This window comes from Strix aluco, chromosome 19 (assembly GCF_031877795.1).
Source record: "Strix aluco isolate bStrAlu1 chromosome 19, bStrAlu1.hap1, whole genome shotgun sequence".
Taxonomy (NCBI): domain Eukaryota; kingdom Metazoa; phylum Chordata; class Aves; order Strigiformes; family Strigidae; genus Strix; species Strix aluco.
The window spans coordinates 7,846,437-7,874,060 of record NC_133949.1 but is presented as its reverse complement, the minus strand read 5'-3'; the positions used below and the strand labels follow the sequence as shown (position 1 = coordinate 7,874,060).

Sequence of the window (27,624 nt, the reverse complement as noted above, 5' to 3'; positions counted from 1 at the left end):
GTGTTTGTTCTTGGTCTTCATTTGCTAGTAGGTAGCACATCTCACTCACAGTACAAACAGGCACTTCATAAATATGCAGAGTATTTTTTGAGCAACAAAATGGACTATCCCAAAAATGTTCAGGCTGAGTACCTTTCCTATACTATACAGAGGCAGCATGAACATTTTTTAAATTTGCAATTGTTTTAAAACATGAAGCACATCTTTGTAAAGGATAGACACAAGCAGCAAGCAAATCTCAAAACAGAAAATTGCTTAATCAAAAGCCTATTTCTGAAATTTCTCAATTAAAAAATGGGTCTCAACAGTTTCCTAAATCCTTTTCTGAATAAAAATAAATGTCAGAGTTCTAAAAAGAAAATGAGTCTCCATAATCTTTACTGCAGAAGCTTCACAATGTTTAACCTATGAGCAGAAAATCAGATGACTTGCTAATAATGGAATTCAGACTCTGCAGACTGGCACAAAGTGGTCTAGTTAAAATATGCTTTTGGGTACCCATAAGAAACTGTAAGGAAATACTCTGTGATTCTTTGATAAAATAAAAATGTCACAGAACCTGTTTTTCTCTTTCGGGTTTTGATGTCTACTACTACTGCCCTGTTTTTCTCAGTGAAATGCTTCAGGATGATCACGTTATGAGGCTCATTAGCATTATCCATGTACACAGAACGAGTCCCCATACACAGCACCTGAAATTGCAGCAAAAGATTCAGTTATTATTTGGAAAACTTACTTGCAAATACACAGTCATCTTTTATATTGGTTACATCTGCTTATACTTGGTATTGTATTTTTTGGCCGAACAATCTGTTCACTGCCAGGTATTTGCTGATCTTTAGAAAGTGGCAGTTCACTTCTATAAAAATGCCTGCAACAACCAACTTAACGCTACATAGGTAATATATCAGAGTTATGACTATCAAGAGTGAGACTGGATTGTTTTGCTGGTACAAAAAGCCCTTTTTGATACTCAAATGTAGGAAGCTGGCTTTCTTGTGATAGTTATAAGTACCACTCAAAGAAGTGCAAGGCAAAACCAGCTACATCATTCTTCATTAGATAAACATTAATTGTGCGCAAGTGGAAGGATGTGAACTCTGACACACACCGGGTTTTGACAGTTTATAATGGACGTCCCCAATTGATGAAATCTGTAGTGTTTAGAAACAGAAACCTAAAAGCTCTAACCAATTTCGTTTCCTTTAGTATCAACAGGCCACTTACCTCAGGAAACCCAACCAGCACCAATAAAGTGAAGATATTGGTGTGCTTTAGCTGGAAGGGCAGTTGCTTAATGCAATGGTCAGTGAAAGCAGCGATCACATTGTGCCACTGCGCAGAAGAGTTCAAAGATCGAAGAATATCTGCCATGGAGCTTGCCCAGTCCAGACCTACACGACTGGAAAGCAAGAGCAGTCTGTATTAGGAGGGCTGACTACAAACTTACCTGAAACTATTTTTCCTCAAGGCAGTGTAGCACTGTTGATCTGTCATAGCTATAGCTTTCATATAGTAACTGTTTTTCCAAATATTTGAAGCTTTCGTGTCAGCTGACACATGAATTCTGGTTTGTTTTTCATCACTAGAGCATAAATACTACTCTGTTTTCTTAAAGGATTTACAGTCCCAAACCAAAGTATGCCTGAACATTGTCACCTTTAATTCCTAATTTTAGTTTACTGCTCAGCAGTTTTTCTTTGCACAGCAGCAAGTGGTTTATTTCCCACATACCTGACTACCTGCTCTCCCTCTGTGTACTACACAAATGATCTAGAGACTGGCCTCCTTGCTCTAAAGTTAGTCTTTGAGAAAATCCTTTCCCTCAGCTGATCCTCTGGATATTCTGGCTTTAAATTTCATAGGGTTTTCCATTTGTTTATGAACCTTCCCTGTGAAACATAGCTACAATGAAAAATAACACTGTCATATTTAACAGGCATGACATTTATCTTAGAACGCTTGAGAGATTTCTCAAGATCTTCAAAATGGAACATCTGCCCTGCCCCTCCTTGCTTTTTCCAGTGCAATTTTAGTATACAAAAATCTCTCTGCTTTTACATAAAAGGGCCAGATCCAGAACTCAGCACTGGTGACAGTTACCACATGACACATTCTCCTCCTTTCCGAAGTTACACAAGAGAGATATAATCAATGGGACAGAATTAGTGTCATACAAAAAATATAGGACTGTATTTTGGTTTTCCTTGAAGTTTCCCAACCTTACTCTTTCCACCATAACATGCTACGTAGGCAGGCACAGAAAATTAAGCCACTCTTCAACAGCCAGCCTTCTTTTGGAAGGAAATTAAGAGATTCTCACTGCAACAAGGGCTGCAGATGCTAAGCCCTTTCCATGATCAGGGTACAGGTTTAATCGACTTTCTATTAAAAAGCCTCTATGCATGTGGCACACATGAAAGAAAAACAGTATTAGTCATCAGAGAGCAACTAATAGGTTTAAAGTAAAAAGCACCTGTCTAAACACACAGCTCCCAGACTGAACAGAAGATGAGTTGTCTTCCAGCCTCCTGGCACTGTAGACCCATCTCCAGCAGCAAACAAATTATGTTTGGCTGAAAGGACTTTAGCCACCGCAGCATCCACTTCTGCAGGCATAAGTCTCAGGATTAACTGGCCCAGAAGGCCTAATGTTAAATGATAAGTTTCATTTAGGTGGCCAGCATTTGAGATTACAACCTGAAACATCAGTGGAAGTATTTGTTCCAGGTTGATCAGAGACATTGTGGAGCCCTACAAAAAAAAAAAAAAAAAAAAAAAAAGAAAAATCTCAGTAAGGCAGGGAAAAAAAATATTTTCAGTCAAAGTCATAGCACATACAAAAGCTTCTATTGCAATGCTCTTTCAAAGGGGACAAAAGGAAATGAGAAACTAGGTTCCTACTTCAGTTGTTGTCCTGTTAAGCTGACCTGACACATAAACCTAAGTTGATGATTTAAACTTTGCAAGTGTTGAACAGCTAAGATAGACTGCTTTTAAGATAAATTAGAATTCCCTTCCCGCTCCCCCCACCCAGGAACAAGCCCTAACATTCCTTAGTAATGTGAAATGTCTTAAGACATTCTGATTCACATTTTACAACACGTAAGCAACAACAGCCCATCTCCCAGATTTAATTTGCTATGAATTTTATTCATGTTATTTGTGACACCTAGAAAACCACACAGATTGAAAGTAAAAAGAACTAACTGATTTGAAAGGTGGTAACATAGCTGCCAGCAATCCTAGAATCCTCTTCTGAGAGCATTCAGCAAAAACTTGTTCCTGGCTAGGTATTAAAACCTTCTCTGCTTGCTTCTGGGCTGAATCCTCTGAGAGGCAGTCATCTGCTTTTTAAGTTAAAACAAAATAAGAAAATCCCCCAAATGACATTAGAAATAAAATAAATGATAGCTTATTTTTTATAATTACAATCTCAGAATAAAAAAAATCTTTTTTAAAAATGTTATTAAAATCTGAAAAGCAAGTGTATAAAAGATAGTAGGTAAAGAGATTTACACCATCTATTAAAAAACATAAAGGGCAGTACTACAGACAGATCCATTTAACTATCATAATTCTTACAATGCTACTCTTTAATAGAATAAGACACTTAATTTCTGGTTCCAAGTACGTAAGAATACAAAAGTACTGTCTTAGATCAACAGGAACTATCATCTCCACATACATGGATATATACTGGTGGAATTCTACTCTGATTTCTAGAATCCTTTAAACCGACTGCAAGGTAATAGTTGTTCAAAGCAGTATGCTTGGCAGGTTCTTACAAAGCAGACAGCTTGTCTGCATTAAAGACATTTGCAAATACACAAAAATGGGTTAGAAATAAAAAAATACAGCTGTTTGTTTTGCATCTGAATGGATATTTCTGTGACAGGGAAAACAAGAGATAATTTTTTACCTGTTGGAGAAACATTATCATCCCCAGACACGTCTGACTCTTGTCTCAAAACAGGTTTCTTTGCAAAGACAGCTTTGCTTTCACTTCCTTGCTTTCCTACTTTATCTTCTGCAGGAGACTGGATTTCGTTGCGAGTATGTCCTTTCCCCTAAAAATAAAACAAAGATTAAAACACTAAAAGATTAAAACAAAATTTAATACCTGCAGAAACAACCATGGAAGGAAGCAGCCAGTCATTTGTGTTTGACAAACATTTTATCTCGATTATCAAAACCTTTCATCAGTTAAGAATTTCTTGATGTATATATGTCTTAAGCTTTCATACAGTGAAAATACTTTTTTCTATTTTGCTTGTATCTCTGTGCATAAAATTATTACACTGTAATAGTTTTATACACTCTACAAAACTGTAGGAAACCTCAACAGTACTAACAACTAGGGGAAATGACAACCCTTCCATAAAGAACAATCTTTGCCCCTTCCCTCCAACGCTTTTGTGAATCAGTTGCCTGTAAGAACATAAGGTGATGCCTTTGTCTTTGATCAGCTGGATCTAATGAAAAAAATGAACCAACAACCGTCCCCTTGCCCCCCAACTTTAACCTACAAATGAAATCGTTACTATCCATTACTTCAGTCGCATATCCAGAATAGGATGTTTAAGCTCCTGAAGATCACACACCTAATTGATATCAGGGGTTCTGGAAATAATGGGTACTTACATTACAGTGCATAAAAGAGCCTGTGCTTGGTTTCTCATTTCTTCCCTTCACTGCTTTATCACCAGCATGACTTTTTGGAGCACCATCTGTGGGAGGACTGACTGAAACAGTGTCGTTCTCCGAGAAGGATTCACCTTCTGGTAACATGCAGAGGAGAGCTAAATTTTTTGGACCTGAAAGCAAGAAAGTTATAAAAGCTATTTAGCTGTTGAGTGGCAAGATAGGTGTCCTGGTTTCAGCTGGGATAGAGTTAATTTTTCCTTTTAGTAGCTAGAATAGTGCTGTGCTTTGGATTCAGTATGGGATTTGGTATGAGAAGAATGTTGGTAATAAGCTGATGTTTCCGTTGATGCTAAGAGATCAAGGACTCTCCAAGTCCCCATGTCCTATCACGTCCCATCCATGCACAGGTGTACAAGAAGCTGGGAGGGAGCAGAGCCAGAGCACTGGACCCAAACTGGCCAATGACGTATTTCACGTCATGCTCAGTAGATAAAGGAGGGTCAGCCAGGAAGGAGGGGTTCTCTCTCGCTTCTGGGATTGCAGTTTCGGGATCTTGGTTTTTCAGGATCACTAGCCAGGAGTGAGCTGGCTATCAGTCGGCAGGTCATGAGCAATCGCATTGTGCATTACCCGTTTGTACTTTCTATTATTGTTTTATTTCAATTATTAAACTGTTTTTATCTCAACCTATGAGTCTCCCCTTACCCCTCTAATTGCTCCCCAGTCCCCTGGGCCAGAGAGGGTGAGCGAGCAGCTGTGTGGTGTCTGGCTGCTGGCAGGGTTTAAACCATGACAATAGGCAAAAAGCAGAACTGAAATATTTTGAAAGAGAACTGCAAACTTCCCCTCACGCTCTTCTTTTGAGTACCAACTCCATCAGAAAGAGATGTTCACCATCATGTTCACTTTATTATGTAATTCCATTAAATAAGTGATGAACAGGTGGTGACATTCTCCACTTCACAAAGACACCATTGGGCTAGAAGTCTTAATTTAAGACAGCATTAGAGATACCTCCCAACAGTGTAAAATATGAAAAGTAAAGGAAGTTTGTCTTAGCTTTTAATCTTCTGATCACTTAAATATTTATACAATAAAACTGTATGTTAAAAACAAACAGATTAAATGAGTATGCAGAAGTATTTGGTGGTGGTGGTGGTATTTCAGCTGTATTAGAGCTGCTTAAAAAAAACTGCCAGTAAACTTATTTGAACCTGACTCTAGAATTTTTGATACATTCAACATAGGTCTCTATTGTATCACCCTATTTTCTGTAGTAGGTCCTGGTTCACAGAAATCTTAATTTCCAGGCAAATGGACACCATCCCCAGAAACTTATCTCATACCACAAATAAGGTTAAAAAATTCTTGCCAAGAGATGCAGAACAAAAAACATTTTCCACCAAGTTATTTGCTTTCCTTCAAGTCCTTCAACTGTCAGTAACACATTAGGAACAGAACATGAAGCTATACTGATTGATACAACATCTAAGATGGAAAAAAACACAAAGAGTTGCCAAGTTGTCTCCAATATTTATGTAAGCATAAAGCTAACTTTCTCAAGCACCCTATTTTCCATGTTCCAGTGACCCTGAACAACACTTGTTCTACATTTGCTTTCTACATAAACAGTTTTTCTCAGTGAAGTACTCAGTAGCTTCCCCTTTCGTTTGGAAACTTCAATGTGAGTAATCACTGACTTTTCTGGCTTGCTAGAAAACATTGTTTCAGTGAAGGAGGAGCTGACTCACCTTTTCCGTGCTGTGCTTTCATCAAGCAGTCTCCGATGAGCTGTATGCACTGATGTTGCAGAACTCTGGCATGACTGAGGACCTGTGAATCTAGTTTCTCTCCTTCTACTTCCTCCCTGTTTGCCAAATCTGCACTGTACAGAGTCAAAGCTGCAAACAACAGCCAGGAGTAATTGTGGACATATGGCTGGATGAGCCTCTGTCGGTCGCTGATTCGAATCGTCACCATCGGATACACTGTGATGCTGTGAGTGGGCAAGTGACTGAAAGGAGAAGGTACACAATTTTGAAATGCAGCCACTTGCTGGCTAACCAATGTAGTTAGTAACACATGACACCTTTACAAAAAGGTATGAAAAACCCAACACATTCCAGAGTTTCAAACTGTAGACCTTCAAGTGCTGTCAAGAGACTCACTGACTTCAGTAGTGCTCATTTAACAGAACCTGAACTGCCACAAGGGCTCCTGCTCTAGAAATTAAATTTGTTAAGATCTTTGGTGTCAAGCACTGAAACCTATGTCATCCAACCACAGCACTGTTCATTTCTTCTATCTTATCGCTCAGGGTTGGTTACTCTCCTCCTGCAATTTTCACAGCCATGGCTAGAAAACAACTGCTACTAAGTTACTTCAGAGGTTTTCAACCTACAGATATTTTTCCTGAACTGGTCACGTATTTGCTATGTTTCCCCAAAGGACACCCAACTAGGTGTTCTGATGGCAGAGGCCACCTTCCAGGAAGCAACATGAGAATGACCCGTTACTTAGTTGCTAATTACCACTTTTCTGCCAAGTGAAGTGGGGGAACAAAATCACATATTTAATACCTGTCAGAGTATTTCTTTGCAGAATAGCATCCATAGCAAAGGTCAAAGTCATCACACACGTTGCAGTTCATTCTCCGACCTATGATAACCCCTTGACAGTGATCACAGGCATACTCCATGTTAACCATCTCATGGTCATCCTCATGTCCTTCAGGTTTAACTCCACCTGTAAAGAAATATTTTAAGGTTTCCCTGTAAATCCTTTTTGATAAAGGATCTTTCTTAATTTCAAGTTCACATTCAGATTAAGAAAAGATTAACATTTCTAAAACATCCAGAAGAAACGTATTTCGCTTTATTTTAGGTATAATTTAGAAGACACTATTTTGCCTTCAAGAATAGGGTTTTGAGGGTTTTTCTAATGATTCTTACCAAGAAAGCAAGTTTTACACAGATCCATGTCATTGCATTGCAGACAGCGGTAGCGATGCCATGGTGCAATTTCATCACAGCCATCGCAGGATATGTCCACATTTAAGAGGTCACAGTAACGAGCAACAAACATGTGCATCTAGAGCAATAAATGGACATAGTTTACTTGAGTATTATTTTCTGACTTTGAGAAAGCTCTTTTTAGACAGAAAGCAGAACACTTCCCTTGCAAAAAAAGAGATGGGGTTCTTTTAATCATTTTAGACTTTTGAAGGCCTACAGGGAGCCAGGGATCCAACTCATGAAAAATCACTTTATGTCAGATTCCTTTCTCTCCTTTAAGCTTTTAGAAGTCTCCTCTTTACCCCTTCTGCAGATAAATAAGCAAATTATGAGGTTACCTTTCTCTGCTTCTCGGGGTCAGCTTGAGCTATCTTTTCATACCAGGTCTCAAACATTACATCCTGACATTCATCCATCCACTCACAGTTTTGCTTGTAGTCTGCAATTTCATCTTCTTCACTCCACTGACTAAAAGAAAACAAGCTCAAAATTAAGTTTGAATGCAATCAGGTTTCCCTCTAATATCATTTGGGATTTTTTTTTTTTTTAAAAAAAAGAACAAAGTGCTATAACGTGTTAATAAAAACAGAATTGTGGGAACTCCAGTTCACTTGGTTAATAAATGACCATATAGACACCTGTTTCTTCCCTCTGTGACAAGTTTTTAAATACATAATGCAAAGTCAGAAAAATCTACACTTGGAAAACTGCTTTTGGTAATGCCAGCAGATCAGATGAGACATTGTAAAAGCTTTTTGGCCTTCACATTTGCTCACGTGTAAGAAGTACAACTGTGATAAAATTGTAACGTGCAAGTATTAAAAACATTTGGTATTTATCAAGACAAGAAACAGCATTATCTACCTCCTGCTACACTGCTAAACAAGTGAAGTGTTCCAGCAGTAATCAGGTTAAAGATAGAATTTTAATAGTTTTTGCACTAGTAATGCTGCAAAAAAATTCAAATACTTCAGTTAAGCCCTTGGATACTGGCCAAAATTATGCCATATTTGTTAATAGTACTTTCAGTGCTTGTTCCAGCACAAAGTTCAGGAGCCTTTCTTGGTAAAAATGGTGTCAATAGTTAGTACCTCGTGAAAGTTACATTCTTCCTGACTCACCAAATGACACTGTCATGAATACTTATGTTTTCTTGTGATGTAGTCATAAGAAGATGTGGTAACTGAATCTCAACAAAAAAGGAAAGATCGCTTGGTTCCCAACTCATATCCAAAAGGTGAAGGAGAGTTGTCTGCACACATGATAAGGCAGGAAGCAATGATCTAAATAAAAACACAAGACAATAAAACATGACAGCTCTAACCTGAAGTTGAAATAGCATATTTGGGGAGGAAGGGCAGCCAATCACTGTACACCGATTTCGAGGCTTTACTCTGCATTAAATTAACTATATGGCAGAAACTCAGGTTTATTAATGCATAAACTGACAAAATTTAGCAAGAAGCACAGCCAATTTGAAACAAAGATGATATCCTCTTTGAATCCAGATGAAACAGAGCTTATGCTAATAACCTGAGTATTAGCAAGAGGGTCTGTCTCTTCCCTGCAGTAGGTTTTCCTGATGTTTGCAGGAACTTGTTCTCTTTGAAACCTTTGCCATGTTCAGCTGAAACTGGACAAAGGACTTGGAAGTTATTAGCAGGGAAACGGACGTTATAGTTGCAAAATTCTAGTTTCTTTAGGACACCTGGCTATAAATCCCAATAATTCTAATTAGAATGTTACTAAAACATGAGCTTTAACATTAAATCATGGTTGGAGAATTGTGGTGTTTATTGTGGCATGACTCTTGTCAAGTAAATAAATTTGCTATTTCTAGTATTTTACAGCAAAGCTTCAGAAACACACTGAAGAATTATAACTACAAAACGCAATAATTCAAGGTTTTAACACTGATAAATTTATTGTGCTTTCCCACACAGTATTAATAAAAAGGTCACTTGGCATTTTTGATCACAAGATCAAGGTTCCCTGTTTAGTTCTGTAAATAATGAAAGGTACAGGCAAACTTAATTAAGGAATGAAACAATAACAAATTACATGGGAAGAGGTGAGGAAGAACAGAAAAAAAATTTCTCACAGAAGTAATGCAAGCAATGTACTGTACCTGTCATTAATTGCACTAAATCCCTTCACAGAATTTACCAGGAACAAAACAAGCTGATAGTAGGACTCTCGAATCTGTTTGTGTAGCTCAGCACCACAGCCTTCCAAGTTTCCAAAGTAGCTAGAAATTAAAGACTCAGATTAATAGTCTGGAATTCACTGCTACATTTTAGGTAACATGGTTTGGCAAATTTCACAAACAGACAAGGTTTTAGGCACTCCCCACAAGTGGGAAGGATGTTAGTTTTATTTAAAATGCAGTCTGCCATTTTCAAAGAAAAACAAAAGAATCCTGTACCAGGAATCAGAAGTTAAGAAACAAAACAGGCAAAGAGAATATTCTCATGGCACTAATGAAAGAACATTCCTTCATATCAAAAAGGTGCTTTACAAAAATCTAATCAAGATCTTAAAGGAAATCAGTGCACTGCAAGACGACCATAAAAAGCTCTTGACAAGTGAGAAACCAGCTGACAGAGTTCAGACAGCACTGTCCAGACACACAATAGAAATCAGACCTAAATTCATGAACCAAACCAGCATGGTATTAGCTCCTACTTTGAGACAGTGCTTTCTAGTTGTAGTGCCTTCTAGTTGTACATAAAATTTGAAAAAACTTCCAAATTCTTTCCTTACTTAGAACAATATTGCACATGCATATCATCGATACGATCCTTTTGCCTGTTGTTAGTGTGTGCATGTGCACACCCTGTAACTGGTACACAGCTAACTGTGGGCCTTAGCATGCACGTCCATCACTTCAGCCTCTGGCACACAAGTGGGATATATCGCCCCACAATAAAGTTTGTCTTCTACAGGTTTCACATCCAAAGTTATGAAAATTCATGAACAAGCAAATGCTTAATAACAAGATATAACATGCACCACTCTTGAAAGTTAGTTCTGCTAGGTATTATCTTGACTTACAATGTAAGTTCACAAAAATTAAAGATGCAATGCTACATAAGTAATTCCAAGTTCAATGGGTTAGACACTACAGCTTTACTGGACGAGAAAGAAACCAGTCTAGAATCAGAGAGAAACTTAAAACTAAAGCAATAATTGAAGACTCTACAGCCTTTTTGAGTTTGCTGTGAGCTAGTTGGAACTGTAAAGATGTATCTAGGTATCCATGTTGTGATCGAACCACATGATACCCACTGGCATGAATAGCTGTAAAACTAAGTCCCACTTGAACATAATTATTAAATTTTTTTAAACAAAGCATGCAAGATGTGCATAGTAGCCTAAAAACTAATCCTCAGATCATATTTTTATTATCCACATGGATTAAAAACCACTAACTTTCTACTGTTTACAACATACATGACTAGGAAAACACAAGGACTAAGACATATTGAAACACATGGCTGAGACTTGCCTAAATGATTACTTACTTTGTAAAATCTTTCTGACAGGCTAGAAGTTCTAAGAGAAAAAGTACACACGGTGGATGAAAACAGTGTGGCTGCCCAAGTGAGTCTAGGCACTGGCGGATTGTCTTGAGCACTTCCATAATACTCTGCCCTTGGGATTTTCTCAAAGCAAGAACCTTTAAAACACTAAGAAGAGCAAAAAACATCTATGAGGACTTCAAAATGTTGTGCTTAAAATAACCCAAATAAACCACAATTCAAGTACTTGACTAGTTAAACAAGAGTTTGGTATCTAAATTTTCAATTGTATTTCAACAGTGGTATATTGGAGTGAGGGATAAAGTTCCAACCAGAATCCAGCACTTCCTCCACCAGTCCAAGTTTTAGAGCCTAAAATAGACAAGCTGAGAATTGGAAATCTCTCTTTTGATTTACATTTTTAGAATACCAGGTAATTTAATAAGAGATGCCACTACTCAATATTTGGTATCAAGGATTTCTAGTACTGATATCCCATGTCTTTGCTGTTCGTAGATAAGAAGCGAAATGCCACCGCAAACAGATCTCAGGAAGCAAGACAAGGAACAGCCAAGTAATTTTTCACATTCTGAAGTTCTACATGATAGGAGTGAATCAAAGGAAATAATACTCTCTACAAGTCCTTACATGGCTGTGAATAACTGAAGTTTGATACATAAATCTGACAGCTATTTAGGTACAAAATTATTTTCAATGCTATCTTGCAGCTAAAGGATGTTTTATTCCACCTGAAGAGGTCTGAAGACAAGTTTCTGTATATTGCAATGGGCATCATTTTTAATTTGCTTACCTTTCATGTGAAAGTGATTGATCCTTAATAAAGTCTAGTATGTTTTTCAATATAGGATATTTCTCCTTCACAGTAGGCACAGCTCTCGGCTCTTCCATTGATCTGAAAGACAGCAGCCTTAGTCTTCCACGGCTGAGCTGAGATTTTCGTGTAGGAGTAGAAGGAGGTGATGATATATCTTCTTGCTGTGAAACTGTATTCTCAACAGGCTTACTATGAAATGCAGATGCTTCTGTTTGGAGGGGGTCTGGAACTTGTTTAATCTTTGTATCAGATTGTGTCATTTGGCCCCCCTCTTTTGAAACAGGATGAGTTACTCCGTTGGAAGACAATGAATGTGCTGCCTGGAAGTCCGTGTCTACAACAGAACCTTTTCTTTGGCGTTCAGCACTGACATACTGTTGGATATCATCAGTATCTTGGGCTTCCACTCTGTCTGAAGCAGAATCTTTCGTCTTTGCTCTTACGGGCAAAAAATTCAGTAATAAAAGGCTCTTCTGCATACAAAGTTTTGCTGCGGCACAAAAATGGGAAAGAGTTAAAATCATGACAACAGAACACCAAACTTGCTATCTTCTGCTCAGGAAGAAAGTGATTTGTTTCTTCTGAGCCAAGACATCCAGAAAATACTGTTTTTCTTATTATAGTGATCATGACGCTATCAAGTTACTTTATTCAAATTTGGCATTTGAAAATTTAGAATTATCACACTGAACCATAAGAAGCACGCAGTAGTCAATGAAAATACATTTTATTCCAATAACAATCAGCTGCTATTCTAACATCAGTTAATTGTGGTAACAAGTATCTACAAAAATAGGTGAACATAAGTTCAGAACCACGTGATTCAACTAAGAAGTCACTCCCTATAGAATTTTCTGCAAAGAATAGCAGAATATGATGTCAGATAGTTCATGTAATCTATACTAGTTTATCTCTTAAGGTATTAAAAAGTAACCCCAGTTGCTAACTTACCTTTTACAGCAAAAATAATGACCAAGATTCACAAGGTAATGCTTTACTAAACTAGCTGGAATGCTTATACATTTGGAAAGGCAACACTTACCAAGAGTTTCTGGATTCACCTCACTTGCTTCTGTGCTCTGCTTCTCTTCAGTATCATTTCCCCTACCCATCAGGGATTTCTGCCTCATTTCCAACTGTAGACAGGATGTTAAAATAGTTAAAATATGACTTCCCCTGTATATCTATACAGCAAGGCAGTATGAAGACTGCATCACATTAAAGGAATTTAATTTCAGGAACAGATGACAGTATTTACTATTCCCTACTGCAAAACAGAACACCCAGTAGTCTAAAAGAGCAGTACCTAAACTATCAGAACAGATAACACAGTCTCATACCAAGATGCTCAAGGTTTGTAGGTTGAGACTCTCCCCTGTCTTGTGACTGGATGTGCATCAGCCCTCCAAGAAACAGAAGGCTTCCCCTTTACCCCCACCACTCAGGAAAAGATACACATCTAGTCATAAGATAAGGTTCTCCAAAAGCATCATGTCATGTAAGTAGTGAGTCCTGTCAGACGCAGACATCACCTGTCATGCAACGAGTACAACATAATTACTCATCTTAACATGTATCTGCACTCACTGCAGCTCTAGTGTATCAAGCTGCCAGGAATTCTTGCGGGCAGGAAGAGGAGGGAGGAGGTCACAAGATACCAGAATGGTTAATTTGACCAGCCCACATCTGAAGGGCTCACAACAGCAGCAGAAAAGCGGGCCACAGGCTGAATTAGCTGTTCTCAAAGGCCACATAGTTGTTAACATTTCAAATCTCCTGCAGACTAGTGAAATCTAAATGAATTTTGGCTCTCTGCAGTTGCAGGTGATGACAAAGACACCTCTCACCAGGTTGTGAGCTGATGACACCAGCTCTTGACATAAGGCTTATGTTTCAAGGGAAATTACATGCAAAAAACATACCCTGAACTGAAGCTAGTTACTGGCTTGTCAAAGAAGCAGTTATTTTCTTTTCTGTTAGCACTGCATTACTGTGAGAATGATGTTTAAGACATCTCTTTCTCTGCTATACCTCAAAAGAACTCCAACTGCTATGTAAGAATCTTCCCAATTAACAACACACATTCTTGCTGAAAAAATTACACAAATTTAACTGATTTTGAGTCAAATTCAGTCTTAAATACTCACAACGACACATCTGGGGCTGAGAGAAGGAGGGGAGTGTAAGGATGCATTTAAGTGTTTAAGTTCAAAGTTTAGAAGTGAATATATGTTCTTCCTCAGTGAAAACAGCTGATCTAGAATCACTGAAGGAAAACATGGTCCCACCCTACTCCTTAACACTGCATTGTAAAATATTAAGGTAAATGACATTAATAGATATCCTCCCAAGTGATCTTACCATCCATATTCTAATTGAATCAGCCAGGGAATATACTTGTGCAAACTCATCACTCAAAGGCACCTTGCCTCCACTGTTGACTGGAAATGAGAGAAAGAAGAGTTCTGTTTATTTACAGCTCCATTTTTACACAACTTGACTACTTAAATAAAATTATTCTAGAGCCTTCCCTTCGTCTCTTAGTCAATACTTGGAATTATGCCTGTAAGAAAAATAGGGAATAAAACCTGCCAACTTTCATATGCCTTAAACACATAAACTGCACCTTGACAGAATTATTTGCAAATTTAAATTATGAATACCTTTCTCATCTCTTCCCAAAATTGATGCCTGCTGTCATGGAAATGAAAACCTCTCCCTATACATGCAAATATCACTAATACAAACTGATACTAGAATGATCGAGAAATGTTTAGTATTAAAAATGTATAGATGTATTTAGTTATCAATATTTTTTTCCTCTTTTAAGCTATGAATTTCTGGAATGGACTTTCAAGATCAATTTACAAAAATTAAAGACCTGACAAAACAGTTTCCATGAACATGCCTGACAATAACTATGGAGAAAGAGACATGCCTATTCAGGGTCTTCCACCTCCTTTTTTTTTTCCTCCCTTCTTTTCAGTATCACTTGTACATTCTTCACATGGCATAGGTGAACATGGGTCCTGAAATTAATCTGCCCCGGCAAGACCAACAGATGAAGCTATTAACTTATTAATATTTCCCTGAGCTACCACATTTTTCAACCTTACCCAGAAAATTAGATCAATTGTCAGATATAGACAAAATGACTAAAGACAATAACCCTTTTAGTCATCATGTCAGTCTTTGTGTCAATCATTTTTACCCAATAACTTTATAGCTCAAAATGTAAGATGTTGAGCTTCAGAACTGTGACAGAAAGTGAAAGCCTAAAATGAAACCCTTCAAAGCCAAGTAACACCTTATTATCCAATACTTCAAACATGTCAATGAGCTTAATGGAAGGATAGTATAAGTTAGAAAGTTGTTCATTTTACCTACTGAAAAATATATAAATTGTAATACAATGGACATTATATAAGTTAAAAGGGAATGTTGTTTTCATTTAAAAAAAATAAAAATTAAAGAAAAAAAAAATATATTTTGAGGATGCCAGGGTTAGTTACCACTACCTCACATGTCCTCTACCCCCAACATTTAAAAACATATGTAAGTTGGTGCTGGTTTTTTAGAAAAGATACAGTGAGAGGGGAAAATGATATAAGAACCTCTAATCGCTGGGAGCCACTGTTCCGAATTCATCACTACTCTCTTTGGGTATATCTTTATAAGACTTAGTCAGTAGATTATGAAGGTTATTAATATTTGGGCAGAGCTCTGAAGATAAAAGCATATATTAATAAAAAATTAACACTCTAGAGATAAGGCTTACCTAGTCTACCTAAATGATGACTTCTTTATACAGAACATCTTATTAAAAATTGTCACATTAAACTGATTTTTCAAAGTTTATAAACTGAACTATAAGATAGCCTTTTACAAACTTTGTCTTCATTATTAAGATAGTCTAATATTAGAGTTACCATATTTTTGAAGCTTCTCATATAAATCTGGAGTGAGATACACCAAAGCAGCAAATGTTGAGTTCACAGCTTGATCAACAGTAGAACCAGCAACTATATCTGTCTTTGGGGTCTGTTTTTTACATGCCTGTATAAGTCCTTTGAAAAGTTCAGATTTTTGCCCACTGAAGTCCTGGGCAGGATCTGATTTTGCAAAGTTGATAAGAAAGTTACGGCAGTCATCCTGGTGAGAGCTCCTAGCCTGGAAAGAATGTTAGAAAACATTTACTTTAATATTACCTGAAAAATTATTGCAGCTCATTTCTACAATTAAGTCAACTTGCAGCGTATCTACTGCAGTTGAGCGACCTGATCTAATTAAAGATGTCATTGGGACCATGAAGATGATCAGGGGCTGGAGCACCTCCCCTGTGAGGACAGGCTGAGAGAGTTGGGGGGGTTCAGCTGGAGAAGAGAAGGCTCCAGGGAGACCTTAGAGTGGCCTCCCAGGACTTAAAGGGGCTACAGGAAAGGGGGGAGGGACTCTTGATCAGGGGATGTAGGGATAGGACAGGGGTAATAGTTTTAAACTGAAAGAGGGTGGATTCAGATTAGGTATAAGGAAGAAATTCTTCCCTGTGAGGGTGGTGAGGCCCTGGCACAGGTTGCCCAGAGAAGCTGTGGCTGCCCCCTCCCTGGAAGGGTTCAACGCCAGGTTGGACGGAGCTTTGGGCAACCTGGGCTAGTGGAAGGTGTCCCTGCCCGTGACAGGGGGGTGGGAACTCGATGGTCTTTAAGGTCCCTTCCAACCCAAACCAGTCTGTGATTCTGTTATGTCCCTGCCTAAGGTGGGTGGGGTGTGTGTGTGTGTGTGTGTGAATTAGATCTTTGAGGGTCCCTCCCAACCATTCTATGATTCCATGAAAATGTAAACTAGTAAAGGGCACAGAACAACAGTTTCTTTCCTCCTTCATATTTGAATTAAATGGCACAAGCGATGACAACTTTAGCACAACAGCATACGCTTAAGGACACATCAACTAATGAAGTCTGAATGAAACTGTGAGATACACAGGAATTTGATGCCAATGAAACGAAAGCAGTGCTGTAAGTACCTTTTTTTTATCCTGGTGCAGTCTACTGCTTTGACTGGCTCCCGGGAGTGCTTCAGGACACATCTGATGCCTGAAGACAGGTTTCCATAGTGGAGAATTAAGAACTGATGTTACTTTCAAAGGAGGCAAGTCTGCTTCACTACCTAATTCTGCAAGAAATTCAGAACAGACACTTCAGTTACTAAATATTTTTGTTCATTTTTACAGATTAATGAGAATAATAAATGTTAAACATCCAGTAGGGGAAAAAAAAAAGTACTGCAAATAGACTGAACAAGTACTTTAACAATATTCTCTAACTTCTGTTTCTCTAATGTGGTGCAGAAAACTGTTGTACCCTTTCTTTAATGATAGCATCAGTATCTTATCCTATAGTGACAAAGTTACATTATGAAAGGACTTTAAACATTTTCACTGTAATTATAATCATAGGAATTCCTCAATTTGCAAGAGAGTTTAAAAGCTTTTTCTCCTACTAAAGACATAACAATTTGATATATGTAAGCATGCTCATATTAAGAAAATATTCTATGATAAGAGCACTTTAATTAGTTCCCTAAATTCACAGGTAAGTACCTGCCCAATTTTCCGAGGTAAGTACTGACCACCTGATTGCAGCAAGAGCTCTTTAATCTTGTTTAATTTCTCCAAAGTGGTGAATGAATTCAGATTTAGGAAGCTAGATATAAATGTTCTGGGTTTGAAATTAAAGAATAAACAACTCAGTCATTTTTTTTTCCTTATGGCACCCATATCATATTTTGTATTTGACTTATCTTCAGTGGCCCAAATCCTATATGTACTTAACTTCTGGAATTAGCCAAGATTAATTTGTGAATTTAAATTTAAATCAATACCAAATGCTCATGTGAAACTTTTAAAATAATTTCTGTTCTAAGCTCTGTATTTTTTTGGTTTCCTGGCTCCATATTCTTACCACAACATAGGGTGAATCACAGCACTAGGGAACAATTTTAAAAGAAAAAAAGAACAGGAAGAACAGAAGATTGGGCAAACTCTCTATTTCTTTACAAATGTAATTCAGCTTAGTATGACTACTTCCAGGTGTCCATGTCTTTCTAACATTGGCTTTTGAATATTAGAGAAATCACAGTGATCCCTGTGACATTCTCAGAGCTGTCCCACAGAACAGCAGCCAGGCTTGCCACAAAGTGGGTACAGCTCAGCCACCAAACTTCGCTAAGCAGCAATACACAGCAAGTCTTCCATCTTCAGTCAAGAAAGAAATACAAAAGGAACTTCATTTTCACAGGGGATTTGAAACATAAGGTCCTTGTAGGTCCTCTTTATCTGGCATCACAACTTCTAGAGCTATTAAATGCACTCACCTCGTAGAGATTTCAGTGCCATACTTCGGGAAGCCAAGCGCCCCATCAACCGCGATACAAGCAGCTGTAAATCCAAGCCCCAAGAAACGGCAACATCTGGTAGGCCATAAGCAGTGACGGAAAACTTGTAGCCCCACTCATTATTACTGCTGTCAGAGTGAAAGAGAAACTGCAGCCGTGGGCCAGCCTTAAAGGTCACTTTCTACAGAGCAACAAAACAGTCATTTTGCCAAATGTACATGACAGGAAGACGTTTCAGGGTAATGAATTTCCTTCAGCAACTGTGGTTTTTCAGTATTATGTTCTGTCCATAACAGATCTAATTTCCCCCACCATCTGAATGAGAAACCCACAATACTAAGCAGGTAAAATTTCTGTTAAATAATTCAATGAAAAATTTTATAGATGATTGAACTTTACAAGTTGGAGCCATAAACCGTTAGAGAAGTATCCCACTTGAGGAGGTGTCATTGAAGAAAGAGCGTAGCTACAGGAAGCACTACGCTTGTCTCAAGATGCAAAAAATGGCACTGGCAGAGTGTCAACGAGTAAGTTTTACCCATGTAGCTACTGGCAGTTAAATATAATTATTACTTTTCATTTTGACTGACTGCTCCTTTGATAATAGCAACAAAGAGGGATTTTTTTACTCATTCACTCCTTTTATTTGCATCACTGCAGACTTTCTCCCTCACCTCCTGCCCCCCACCTTTGAGAGGGAACACACACACGCATGAAAGCACACATCCTTTTAGACAATAGGTTTTCCATAAGAATCATAAGAATTTCCTAAGATTGGATATATCACTTGGTTCAGAATTTTAAAGGTGCTCACCTTAGGCCACTTCTCAGTGCCAACCTTTGTATCGTAACGAGTTTTTGCACCTCTGGCATCAGTAAACTCCAGGTAATCATACCTGTGAAAATTGCAATTCATTACTTCCAAATTTACTTTTTAAGTTCTGGGGGAAAATGTTTGCTTTTGGATTTTCACAAGTGCTGCATCTCAGTGTACCCTGTCACATCTCTCTGAACCACACACCTGCATTGCTTCATGTGTCTCCTAAGGAATTCATTTCATGTTTCAATACAAGAGTCCCAGCAAACACAGACCTGCTTTCCTGCAGAACTTTCCCAACCCTTCAAAATTGGTAATGGGTGCTAATTTTAATATCTGGCGTATGCCTTAACTAAGCAGTAGCCTGGTATGTTACCAAGAGAAACCAAGCCAATAGTTTTGCCTAAAGAGGGCAAAATAAATACCACAAGCACAAACTGTGGTGGTCACAGCAATATTACAAAATAGATCAAGGCCAAAGGAAGCAAAATTTGTATGAACAGCATGTCTGTACATTTGCCAGGAGAAAAGTGACTTTCAGCACAAGGAGTCATTAAAAATACACATTGTATATTACTCAGGACAACGAAGAAATTGAAATGGCATGCTTGGAATGCAAGAAGTATTCCCTGCACATTGAAACATCAATTACCCCTGTGCAATTAGATACTGGGATCTAACACAGCACAAGATTAAATTACCTCCTTTCAGTTTCACATTTTTCATCAAATTCCACCTCAAAGTAAGTTGCCCCATGACACAGGAAGACTGAGACCTCATGGCAATTATTTTCATAGTTATGAGGTGATTCCATTGTCCACGTTCGCAATACTACAGGCTGTTCTTGCTGCCAGCTTTCCATTTCCATCTGTACAATAAAAATGTATTCTTGAGATATAAATATAAAGCACTAAAAAAAAATTACTACATTACATTTTTGTGTCTATACTTTCAAGTTGTCAGCTATACATAGAGAGTGGCATTTAAAAGGCTACAGCATTGATTTACACCTAAACTAGTTATAAAGACACCCTTGATAATCATGGTAAGGAAGCACTTCTAAAGCAAAATTCATCTAGTCTACTGGGGGAGGAGACAGTCTCACCCCAGAAGTACCTACAAGTCTCCAATAATAACAAAAAAAGAGTCTGGATGACTAATGCAGATTTAAACATCTACACTACAGACATACAGACTTTATTTGCATCACCACAAGCAATAAAGCTAAAAATGTTAAGCACATACTATTTTTAATTTGTTTTCCTCTTCATCCTCAGAATCCCTCCTTCCTATCTACCTTCTAGGCTTCACACTCCAGTTGCACTTTCTGGTCACTTTGCTCATCTTCTGTATCAGTACAGATATATTTCTAGTTCTTCACTCAACATTTCATTACACATCCATGTTTTTACAAGCTTTCCAGTTCTTTCAAACGCTCACCAATAGAATCACCTGAGTTTTCTACATCTTTCTTGCAATTCTGCTTTTGTTTCACTGTACTTAATAGGGCCTGTATCTTTTACCTTGTGAGGCTCACCACAAAGGCTTTTCAGTGGTTCTATCAAAGTGCTGAATCCCTGTAGCAGAGTACAGTATGGAATGTCTAAAGTGCAAAAATCCAACAGGAAGATGACCTAGGAGAAAACACAGGTCTCATGAAAATGTACGTAACCGTAGCCATGCTACCCGGAAATAGTACAAAATCCCAACGGTCACTTACCAGCTGACGAGTTGCCATAGCAAAGACAGAGTTACTTATTTTTTCTACTATTGTTTTGCCACTATATTGAGATAAAAGTGACTGCAAAATCGTTCTGATATTTGACAGGAACTGGCCCACATCTAAAGAGAAAAAAAACCCTTAATAGCCACCTTAAGGATTTGCTACCACAACCTGCTTTATCAAACACTTAAGTGCGTGGTGACGTGCACAAGAAGACAGACAGCAGGAAAGGCATCTGCTGCCCCAAGGCAGTGACACTCAAGAGCAAAAACAGTTCAGATTAGTTTTCTGTGATATTTCTATTGTGGAAACAAGTCATGCTTATCAACGATACTACAAAAAAGGTGAGTGATGAGTAACTTAAACACTCCAAGATCATTGAAACAATCTCAGTGTATCCAGTAGCCTTCCTATGCAACTAAGAAATGCAGCTTAAGTAACAAGTGAGGCTAGTAATTTTTAGCTATTGCCTTACTCCACTTTAAAATGTAAGATGGGAACACAACACATTTACAAATAACATAAATATGAAGTAATTTTACATAAAATTACACCTCAGTTAAGTACTTCGCCAAATTAACCACTCAATACTGAGTTGCTGCATTAAAAACAAAAAAAACCCACCAAACAAAACAAAAAAAGCCACTGTAGCAAAACACCCCTTAGAAGTGCCCAGCTTCTTAGAGTAAGTTCCTTTCTTCTTGCTATCACAAACATCTAGGAAAATACATATCACCACACAGGAGCTTATCAAAATAAGGGACATTTAAAGAAACCAAAATATTCAAATGGAAATTTGTAACTGTTTGTACTTTGGGGTTTTTTTTTCAGTATTTGATCCCAAAACTTACTGAAATGTTTTCTGAAGATTCTCCCAACATCAAATTATCAGTATGGCTAAAATTCTAAGTTGCTCAATATGCCTAAAAATTCCTTCCTAGAAAGATTAGAAATGCTATGACAGTTATGAGTATGCCTCAGGAAACCACTGGTGAACCCTTATTACACTGCAATTTGTAAAATCACATTCCAAAGTCCTGTATTACACCACACTCAATTCTGTATTCAATCCCAGCACTTACAGTTTTTAAGTATTTCTACTGCAAGATCCTTGGCTGAATTATCACTCCCCTTAAGTTGCAGGTAGCACCATGAAAGGAGGCTACCTTGGACGGACCAGAATAAGGAAGACAAGACTGTGCCACACTCTTGCTGTGCAACATCCAGCATCATCATCTCACACTGAAAAATAAAGAAGGTTACAAAACGTTACAAAAGGATATCCTCTTCTGCTGCAGAATAACACACAATATGTACTAAGTAAACTGTGATGGACACGATCACTCCACTCACCCCACAAAACAGATTAAATGCAACTGACAAGCAGCATATAATGCCATGAAGCAACTCATGTATTTTGTTTTGATAAATCGCAGTTTTAAGTAGGAATAGCTACATGAGTCACTCGATGTTCTCAGCACATTTTTTCTGCATATGTAAATGACCCTCCCCCATCTACACCTCCCTTAGTGGCATGACCAATTCTAACCTCTCAATATGGGATGATTACTTCTGTTTCCTAATGTTGATAGGGTGCCATAAAGTCTTTTCAACACTATGGAAAAATACCTCATCTTATACATTACTTACTCTACTATTATGAAATGTTAATGCTTAAAGGAAAATAATTCAATGGCATGGAAAACCTAATCCTGTAGAGTTGAACTGCCATGAACAGCTTTATCCAGAAGGACAGGAAAGCTAGCTCTTTAGCATACATCTCAGGCATGCAGCTTGTGTTTGAATGCCCTCAAAAATTATGGCAAAGAAGGAGGAAGAGAAACAGTGCAAAGACAATACCTCTCTTGCTGCCACTAGGAGAAGGGTGTCCATGACTGACAGCACTTCACTTATGTCAAAATTTGCAGAAATTCCTTTCTCTGGTAATAACAGGAGTCCACCTGGATCTTGATCGCTACAAACAAAGATCTCCTTAATGACCAACAAGTAGCACAGTTCCAGAACACAAATTTAGTTATCCTTGTGACAAATCTGGAGAGATCCTACTGTATAATTACTACGAAAATCAAAAGTTTGGGTTCTGATGACTCCAGACTGATTAAATCAATACCAACCATCACCAAGGACAAAAAAAAAAAAAAAAAAAAAGAAAATCACTTAAAATTGGACAACAGTCTAGGAGGAGCCTAAGAGCAATATACTGTGATTTCAGCACCAACCCTGGGCAGTGCTTTATACAGCTGCTCAGTTAATAAACATATTAAGTAGTAGTAGTATTCTCCTTTCAGTCAGTTGATTATTTTGAAGAATTACTTTCCAGGGGAATAACACTTCTAAAAAGGATTAAATATGAACTTAACAACAGATGTGGGGTATCAGACAATTATTTTCAATTTCAGGACCCCTTACCTGAAGTGGGTACACAAGGATCTGAAGGCAAGATGTACAGATTGCTTATGTTCTTGCTCTGTGATGTTTTTCTAGAAAAAGAAAAAGATTTATTTTTATGATACATTCTGTTTTCCTCCTCTGTGAGAAATAATTCTAATTTCTGTGTTCTACTATTCGTTTTTGGTAAGAAAGGCAGGGTTAGCTCCTCTTTGGATAAGCTGCAGAGAGAGAAGGGGAAGGGTAGAAAGAGGAAAAGAAAAAAAAAAGAAGGTTTTTACTTTAACAGGACAAAGTATACGTTATCTGACAACAAGAACTCAGATTTGTCCTCTTTTCTGCATAAAGAAAGCAGGTACTAAACAATCAATTTCTCAGTTAATGGTTTACCATCATGGTGAAGAGCTGGTGTCGCCTGGTCTCTCTATCTGGAAAAAAGATTGCTGCTCCACTGAGTAAGGTGTTCTTAACTTCCTCTTTTAGCATTTTCATTGGCATGAAGTTACTGTCCCCCATATCCACTACTGCTCATATAAAAAGGAAACAAAATTACAAGTTCAAATTAATACTCCATCTAATATGTTAGAGGCATAACCGAATTTATACAACTTCAAGCCCTTGCAATCCCATTATATACACAGAAAATGAGGGAAAGCTTTTTGACTCCTAGCAAGGAAGATTTTTCTAAGGATATATTTATTCACTGAGCAAATTAATTCTAGGAACGTTAAGACTTGACAACTATCAAAGTTAATAAAGTTTTCAAATGTGACAGATTCTGTATTAACTGGTGTATCTCTAGCTTGCTTTTCAGGAGACTGTTAGGTAATTAAAAATTACACTTGAATAAAGAGGGTGCCATCCTACTTCCAATGAAATCTAATGTGTAATTCCCATGCTCCTCCTTGGCTCCAGAATCTTCCCTGTGTTTCTGTAAACCTTACAGGCTCCTTGTAAGATCATTTATATGAAATACCAGAAATAAACGAACCACAGTAACATCATAGTTAAAGGATCACATCCCCTGCTGGTTCAAGCAGGTGACATGTTTGAAAGAAGTTTTCTATTGCAGCTGTTTCCAGACCACATGTTGTCAGAAAGTCTATAAAACCATTCCACAGGGTCAAGGAAAGCTTCACTGTGATAGACTAATTAGCACACGCTGACCTGAAGAAGATACAAAGAACCAGTAGCTGACTTGGCATCTAGGAATAAATATCTTTTTCCAAATTGTAACTACTGTAACACACTTGTAAGCCAGAACAGACAAACCAGTTAATATATTCAATATAAATTACCTTCACACAGATGTCTATAAAGCTCTTCTGCAGCTTCTGTGTGACCAGATGTTTTGCTCTGAGAAGTTTCTTGAGGTTTAGCAGTATTATTGTCTGCAGTAAGTACAGAAAAGCAGCTCTGGAGAAGCTGCAATAGCAGTGTTTGAGCAAAGATACATTCTTCCCTCGGGCTGTAAGAAAGCATAAAACAAACAGAAGCAAAAACTAGGAAAGAAGTTCTTTTGCACCAAATGGATAATGCTATGAAAGTCACCAAGTAGAGAGCACATAGCCAAAAATGGTCTAGCTACCAGCTAAATTAATCTACATCTCAAGCTTCGACATAACATTATAGTTAAAAACCCATATGGCAGCAGTAGGAAAATGCTATTTATGTAAATGATGTAGTTTAGGAAGAAGAAACTGCTGAAACTAAACTAAGCATACTTTATTTATACATACACACACAGATTAGTGCTTCACCACACAGTAAAGAAGTGACTTACTTTTGGTGAAGTTTATTGTAAAAATTCCAGAACAGCTGCAAATCAAGGCCTGTGAAATCTAAAAATGACTTGTATTTTAATCCAGCCTCCTTCTGTTGAACCTTAAAAATGCAAAGAAAATGTAGATTGGAAAATTAACTCTACACAGAACACATTTATAAAAAGTAAATCTCTGAGCACTGGGCTTAAAGCAGGCTAGTTTCCTATAAATTTGCAGCTAACATGAATTCCGATGTAAGTTCTTTGATGGATATTCCAGTGTCTAAATGTGACAGCTCATGCTGAAACCTCCTTCACAGAGCTACTAATAAGAACTCTCTCTCCTCTTACTAGATGCCTAGTCCCTCATCCCTGTCCTCCACCACCAAAAGACTTTACAACCTCTACCTCTTCATCTAATTTGATTGAAAGTAAGTAATAGCCAGCTGGCAACTAAGCCCCACACAGCCGCTCACTCGCTCCCCCCTCAGCAGGATGGGGAAGAGAATTGGAAGCATAAAAGTGAGAAAACTTGTGGGTTGAGGTAAGAACAGTTTAATAATTGAAATAAAATAATAGTAGTACTAATAGTAATTAATTGTAATTAAATGTAACCCAGCCAGGCCCCAAGCAGTGCCCGCCCTCCGCCAACCCTTCCCCAGCTTTCCATGCCGAGCGTGACGCCCTACGGCCTGGGATATCCCTTTGGGCAGTTGGGGTCAGCTGTCCCGGCTGTGTCCCCTCCCGACTCCTTGTGCACCCCCAGCCCCTCGCGGGTGGGGTGGGGTGAGAGGCAGGAAAGGCCTTGGCTCTGTGTAAGCCCTGCTCAGCGATAACTAAAACATCCCTCTGTTACCAACACTGCTTCCAGCACAAATCCATAACAGAGCCCCCAGACTAGCTACTGTGAAGGAAATTAACTCTACCCCAGCCAAAACCAGCACACAGCCAAGGTGAAACTGCGCATGGATCAGAATCGAAGCTGCTAAGGCACAGATGCATGCACTGCATGAACAAAACATGATTTTGACATGTATCCTCAGAAGTAGGGTACATCACGCTGACAGACATCAGCACCTATCAGCCACATCTCTCAACTGCACACGTCTCACCCTAGATATTTACCGAATTATTTCAGATAAAAAGAGGACACGTTTCAATCTATGTGACCTTCCTAGCTACCTCTTTATGCTTTTTTCCAGATGCATGCTTCAGAAATAGCTACACTATCTAATAGACAGTACAACATTCTCCTGTTGCATCTACTTCACCCAGCATTGTAACCTGATCCTAAAAAATGCTTCTTAACTCTCTTCTGGACCCAAAGTGAGCATATTCCTAGTCAACCTCAGTAAATATACACAGTATGCTATTTTCCAGAAACCATTGTTTTGCTCCACAGCATGGTTTTAACTGTTTAACTGCCAGTACTTAGTACCAATACTCTTCTTTATCCAGTCACAATTACTGTTAGCATAGCCTTATTACTTTTGGCATGGTAAATACACGTTTAAAAAGAACTAAGAAGTAAAAGTACCAGGTCCTGTGCCAGCTGCTGGATGAAATGAAGGGTCTTCAGGAGAAGAGTCGTGCCACAAACTGTATCATCATCAGTTTTCCTGCACTGCAAGCAGTTCATGCTCCTGTTGGGCTCATCTCGCATAGGCCGAAGGTACCCAAGAACATTCAGGCCTTGAACTCCGAGCCGTTCAGCTGTGTCTTGTCTTGTGCACAAGAACTTTATCATCAAGTACTGAAGGATATAAACACAGCACAAGATTTGGTTTTAAAAGCTAGTACAAATTTAGCTTTTAAAAGACATGTGAAGAGACTGCAGTTGGGGTTGGGGGGAACAAGCCTTATTCCCTGTCAATCACCTCCAGAAGTTTAAAATACTGAGCCTGAGATTCAGGCTAAACTTGAACTCTTCCCACATCCAATAAAGTAACAGTGATGGTTCTGTGACCAAGCATCTGCAAAGTTAGTTAATTCATTATCAGTTCCACTCATTCTGCATACTGTGTACCTTAGCTCTATAGTTACAGCATTTTTGCAGGTTAAAAAACTATTAGCTGCATTTAAAAAACAAGCAGAGGCTCAATATGTAATATTTAAAACATATTTTATGCAATCTGTCCACAGTGAGGTACAGAACGCAAAGCTGAAGGGAACAGCAAGATCTGCCATCCAAATGTACTTAGTAACCCTGCACACTCCTAAGTCTCGGGGACTAAGGGTTACACAGACAGCAGCAGAATGTCCTAGCAAGCAGCGAGTTTTAGAAAAATTCCCAGTTGACTTATAACTGTGCCACCACTTCTGCTGATTTGCACAGTACAAAAAAGTATGGGGGAACTATGCAACAGCTGACTCCAGAAACAAGATAAATGCAGGGTCTTAAAAGCAAAGTTTCCTATTTAAGCACTACAAATCAAAACCCATATTCTGACACTCTTGAAACAGAAAAGTCCCACAATCCTCAAGGAAATCAACATAACTGATG

General features: G+C 38.2%; 1 protein-coding gene across 3 annotated transcripts in view; it reads right to left on the bottom strand.

The window, feature by feature from the left end:
• The window catches only part of ZZEF1 (zinc finger ZZ-type and EF-hand domain containing 1), a 62,202-nt gene that overhangs the window by 17,777 nt on the left and 16,801 nt on the right, over positions 1-27,624 (bottom strand). For 2 of the 3 annotated variants that reach the window (XM_074845732.1, XM_074845734.1), the window contains exons 13-42: positions 26,659-26,874; positions 25,143-25,243; positions 24,658-24,827; positions 23,750-23,883; positions 23,381-23,451; positions 22,811-22,925; positions 22,033-22,192; positions 20,948-21,069; positions 20,751-20,861; positions 19,929-20,095; positions 19,225-19,306; positions 18,390-18,591; positions 17,041-17,189; positions 15,947-16,187; positions 14,379-14,458; positions 13,060-13,153; positions 11,994-12,507; positions 11,186-11,350; positions 9,790-9,909; positions 8,783-8,944; positions 8,000-8,129; positions 7,599-7,737; positions 7,227-7,392; positions 6,399-6,661; positions 4,645-4,817; positions 3,923-4,070; positions 3,211-3,350; positions 2,477-2,754; positions 1,228-1,402; positions 560-692 (exon numbers count right to left, since the gene is read on the bottom strand). In XM_074845732.1, coding sequence (XP_074701833.1) covers positions 560-692; positions 1,228-1,402; positions 2,477-2,754; positions 3,211-3,350; positions 3,923-4,070; positions 4,645-4,817; positions 6,399-6,661; positions 7,227-7,392; positions 7,599-7,737; positions 8,000-8,129; positions 8,783-8,944; positions 9,790-9,909; positions 11,186-11,350; positions 11,994-12,507; positions 13,060-13,153; positions 14,379-14,458; positions 15,947-16,187; positions 17,041-17,189; positions 18,390-18,591; positions 19,225-19,306; positions 19,929-20,095; positions 20,751-20,861; positions 20,948-21,069; positions 22,033-22,192; positions 22,811-22,925; positions 23,381-23,451; positions 23,750-23,883; positions 24,658-24,827; positions 25,143-25,243; positions 26,659-26,874 — 4,921 coding nt within the window. The remainder of the gene's footprint in view (positions 1-559; positions 693-1,227; positions 1,403-2,476; positions 2,755-3,210; positions 3,351-3,922; positions 4,071-4,644; positions 4,818-6,398; positions 6,662-7,226; positions 7,393-7,598; positions 7,738-7,999; positions 8,130-8,782; positions 8,945-9,789; positions 9,910-11,185; positions 11,351-11,993; positions 12,508-13,059; positions 13,154-14,378; positions 14,459-15,946; positions 16,188-17,040; positions 17,190-18,389; positions 18,592-19,224; positions 19,307-19,928; positions 20,096-20,750; positions 20,862-20,947; positions 21,070-22,032; positions 22,193-22,810; positions 22,926-23,380; positions 23,452-23,749; positions 23,884-24,657; positions 24,828-25,142; positions 25,244-26,658; positions 26,875-27,624) is intronic. The other variant, XM_074845733.1, reaches the window with a different exon arrangement.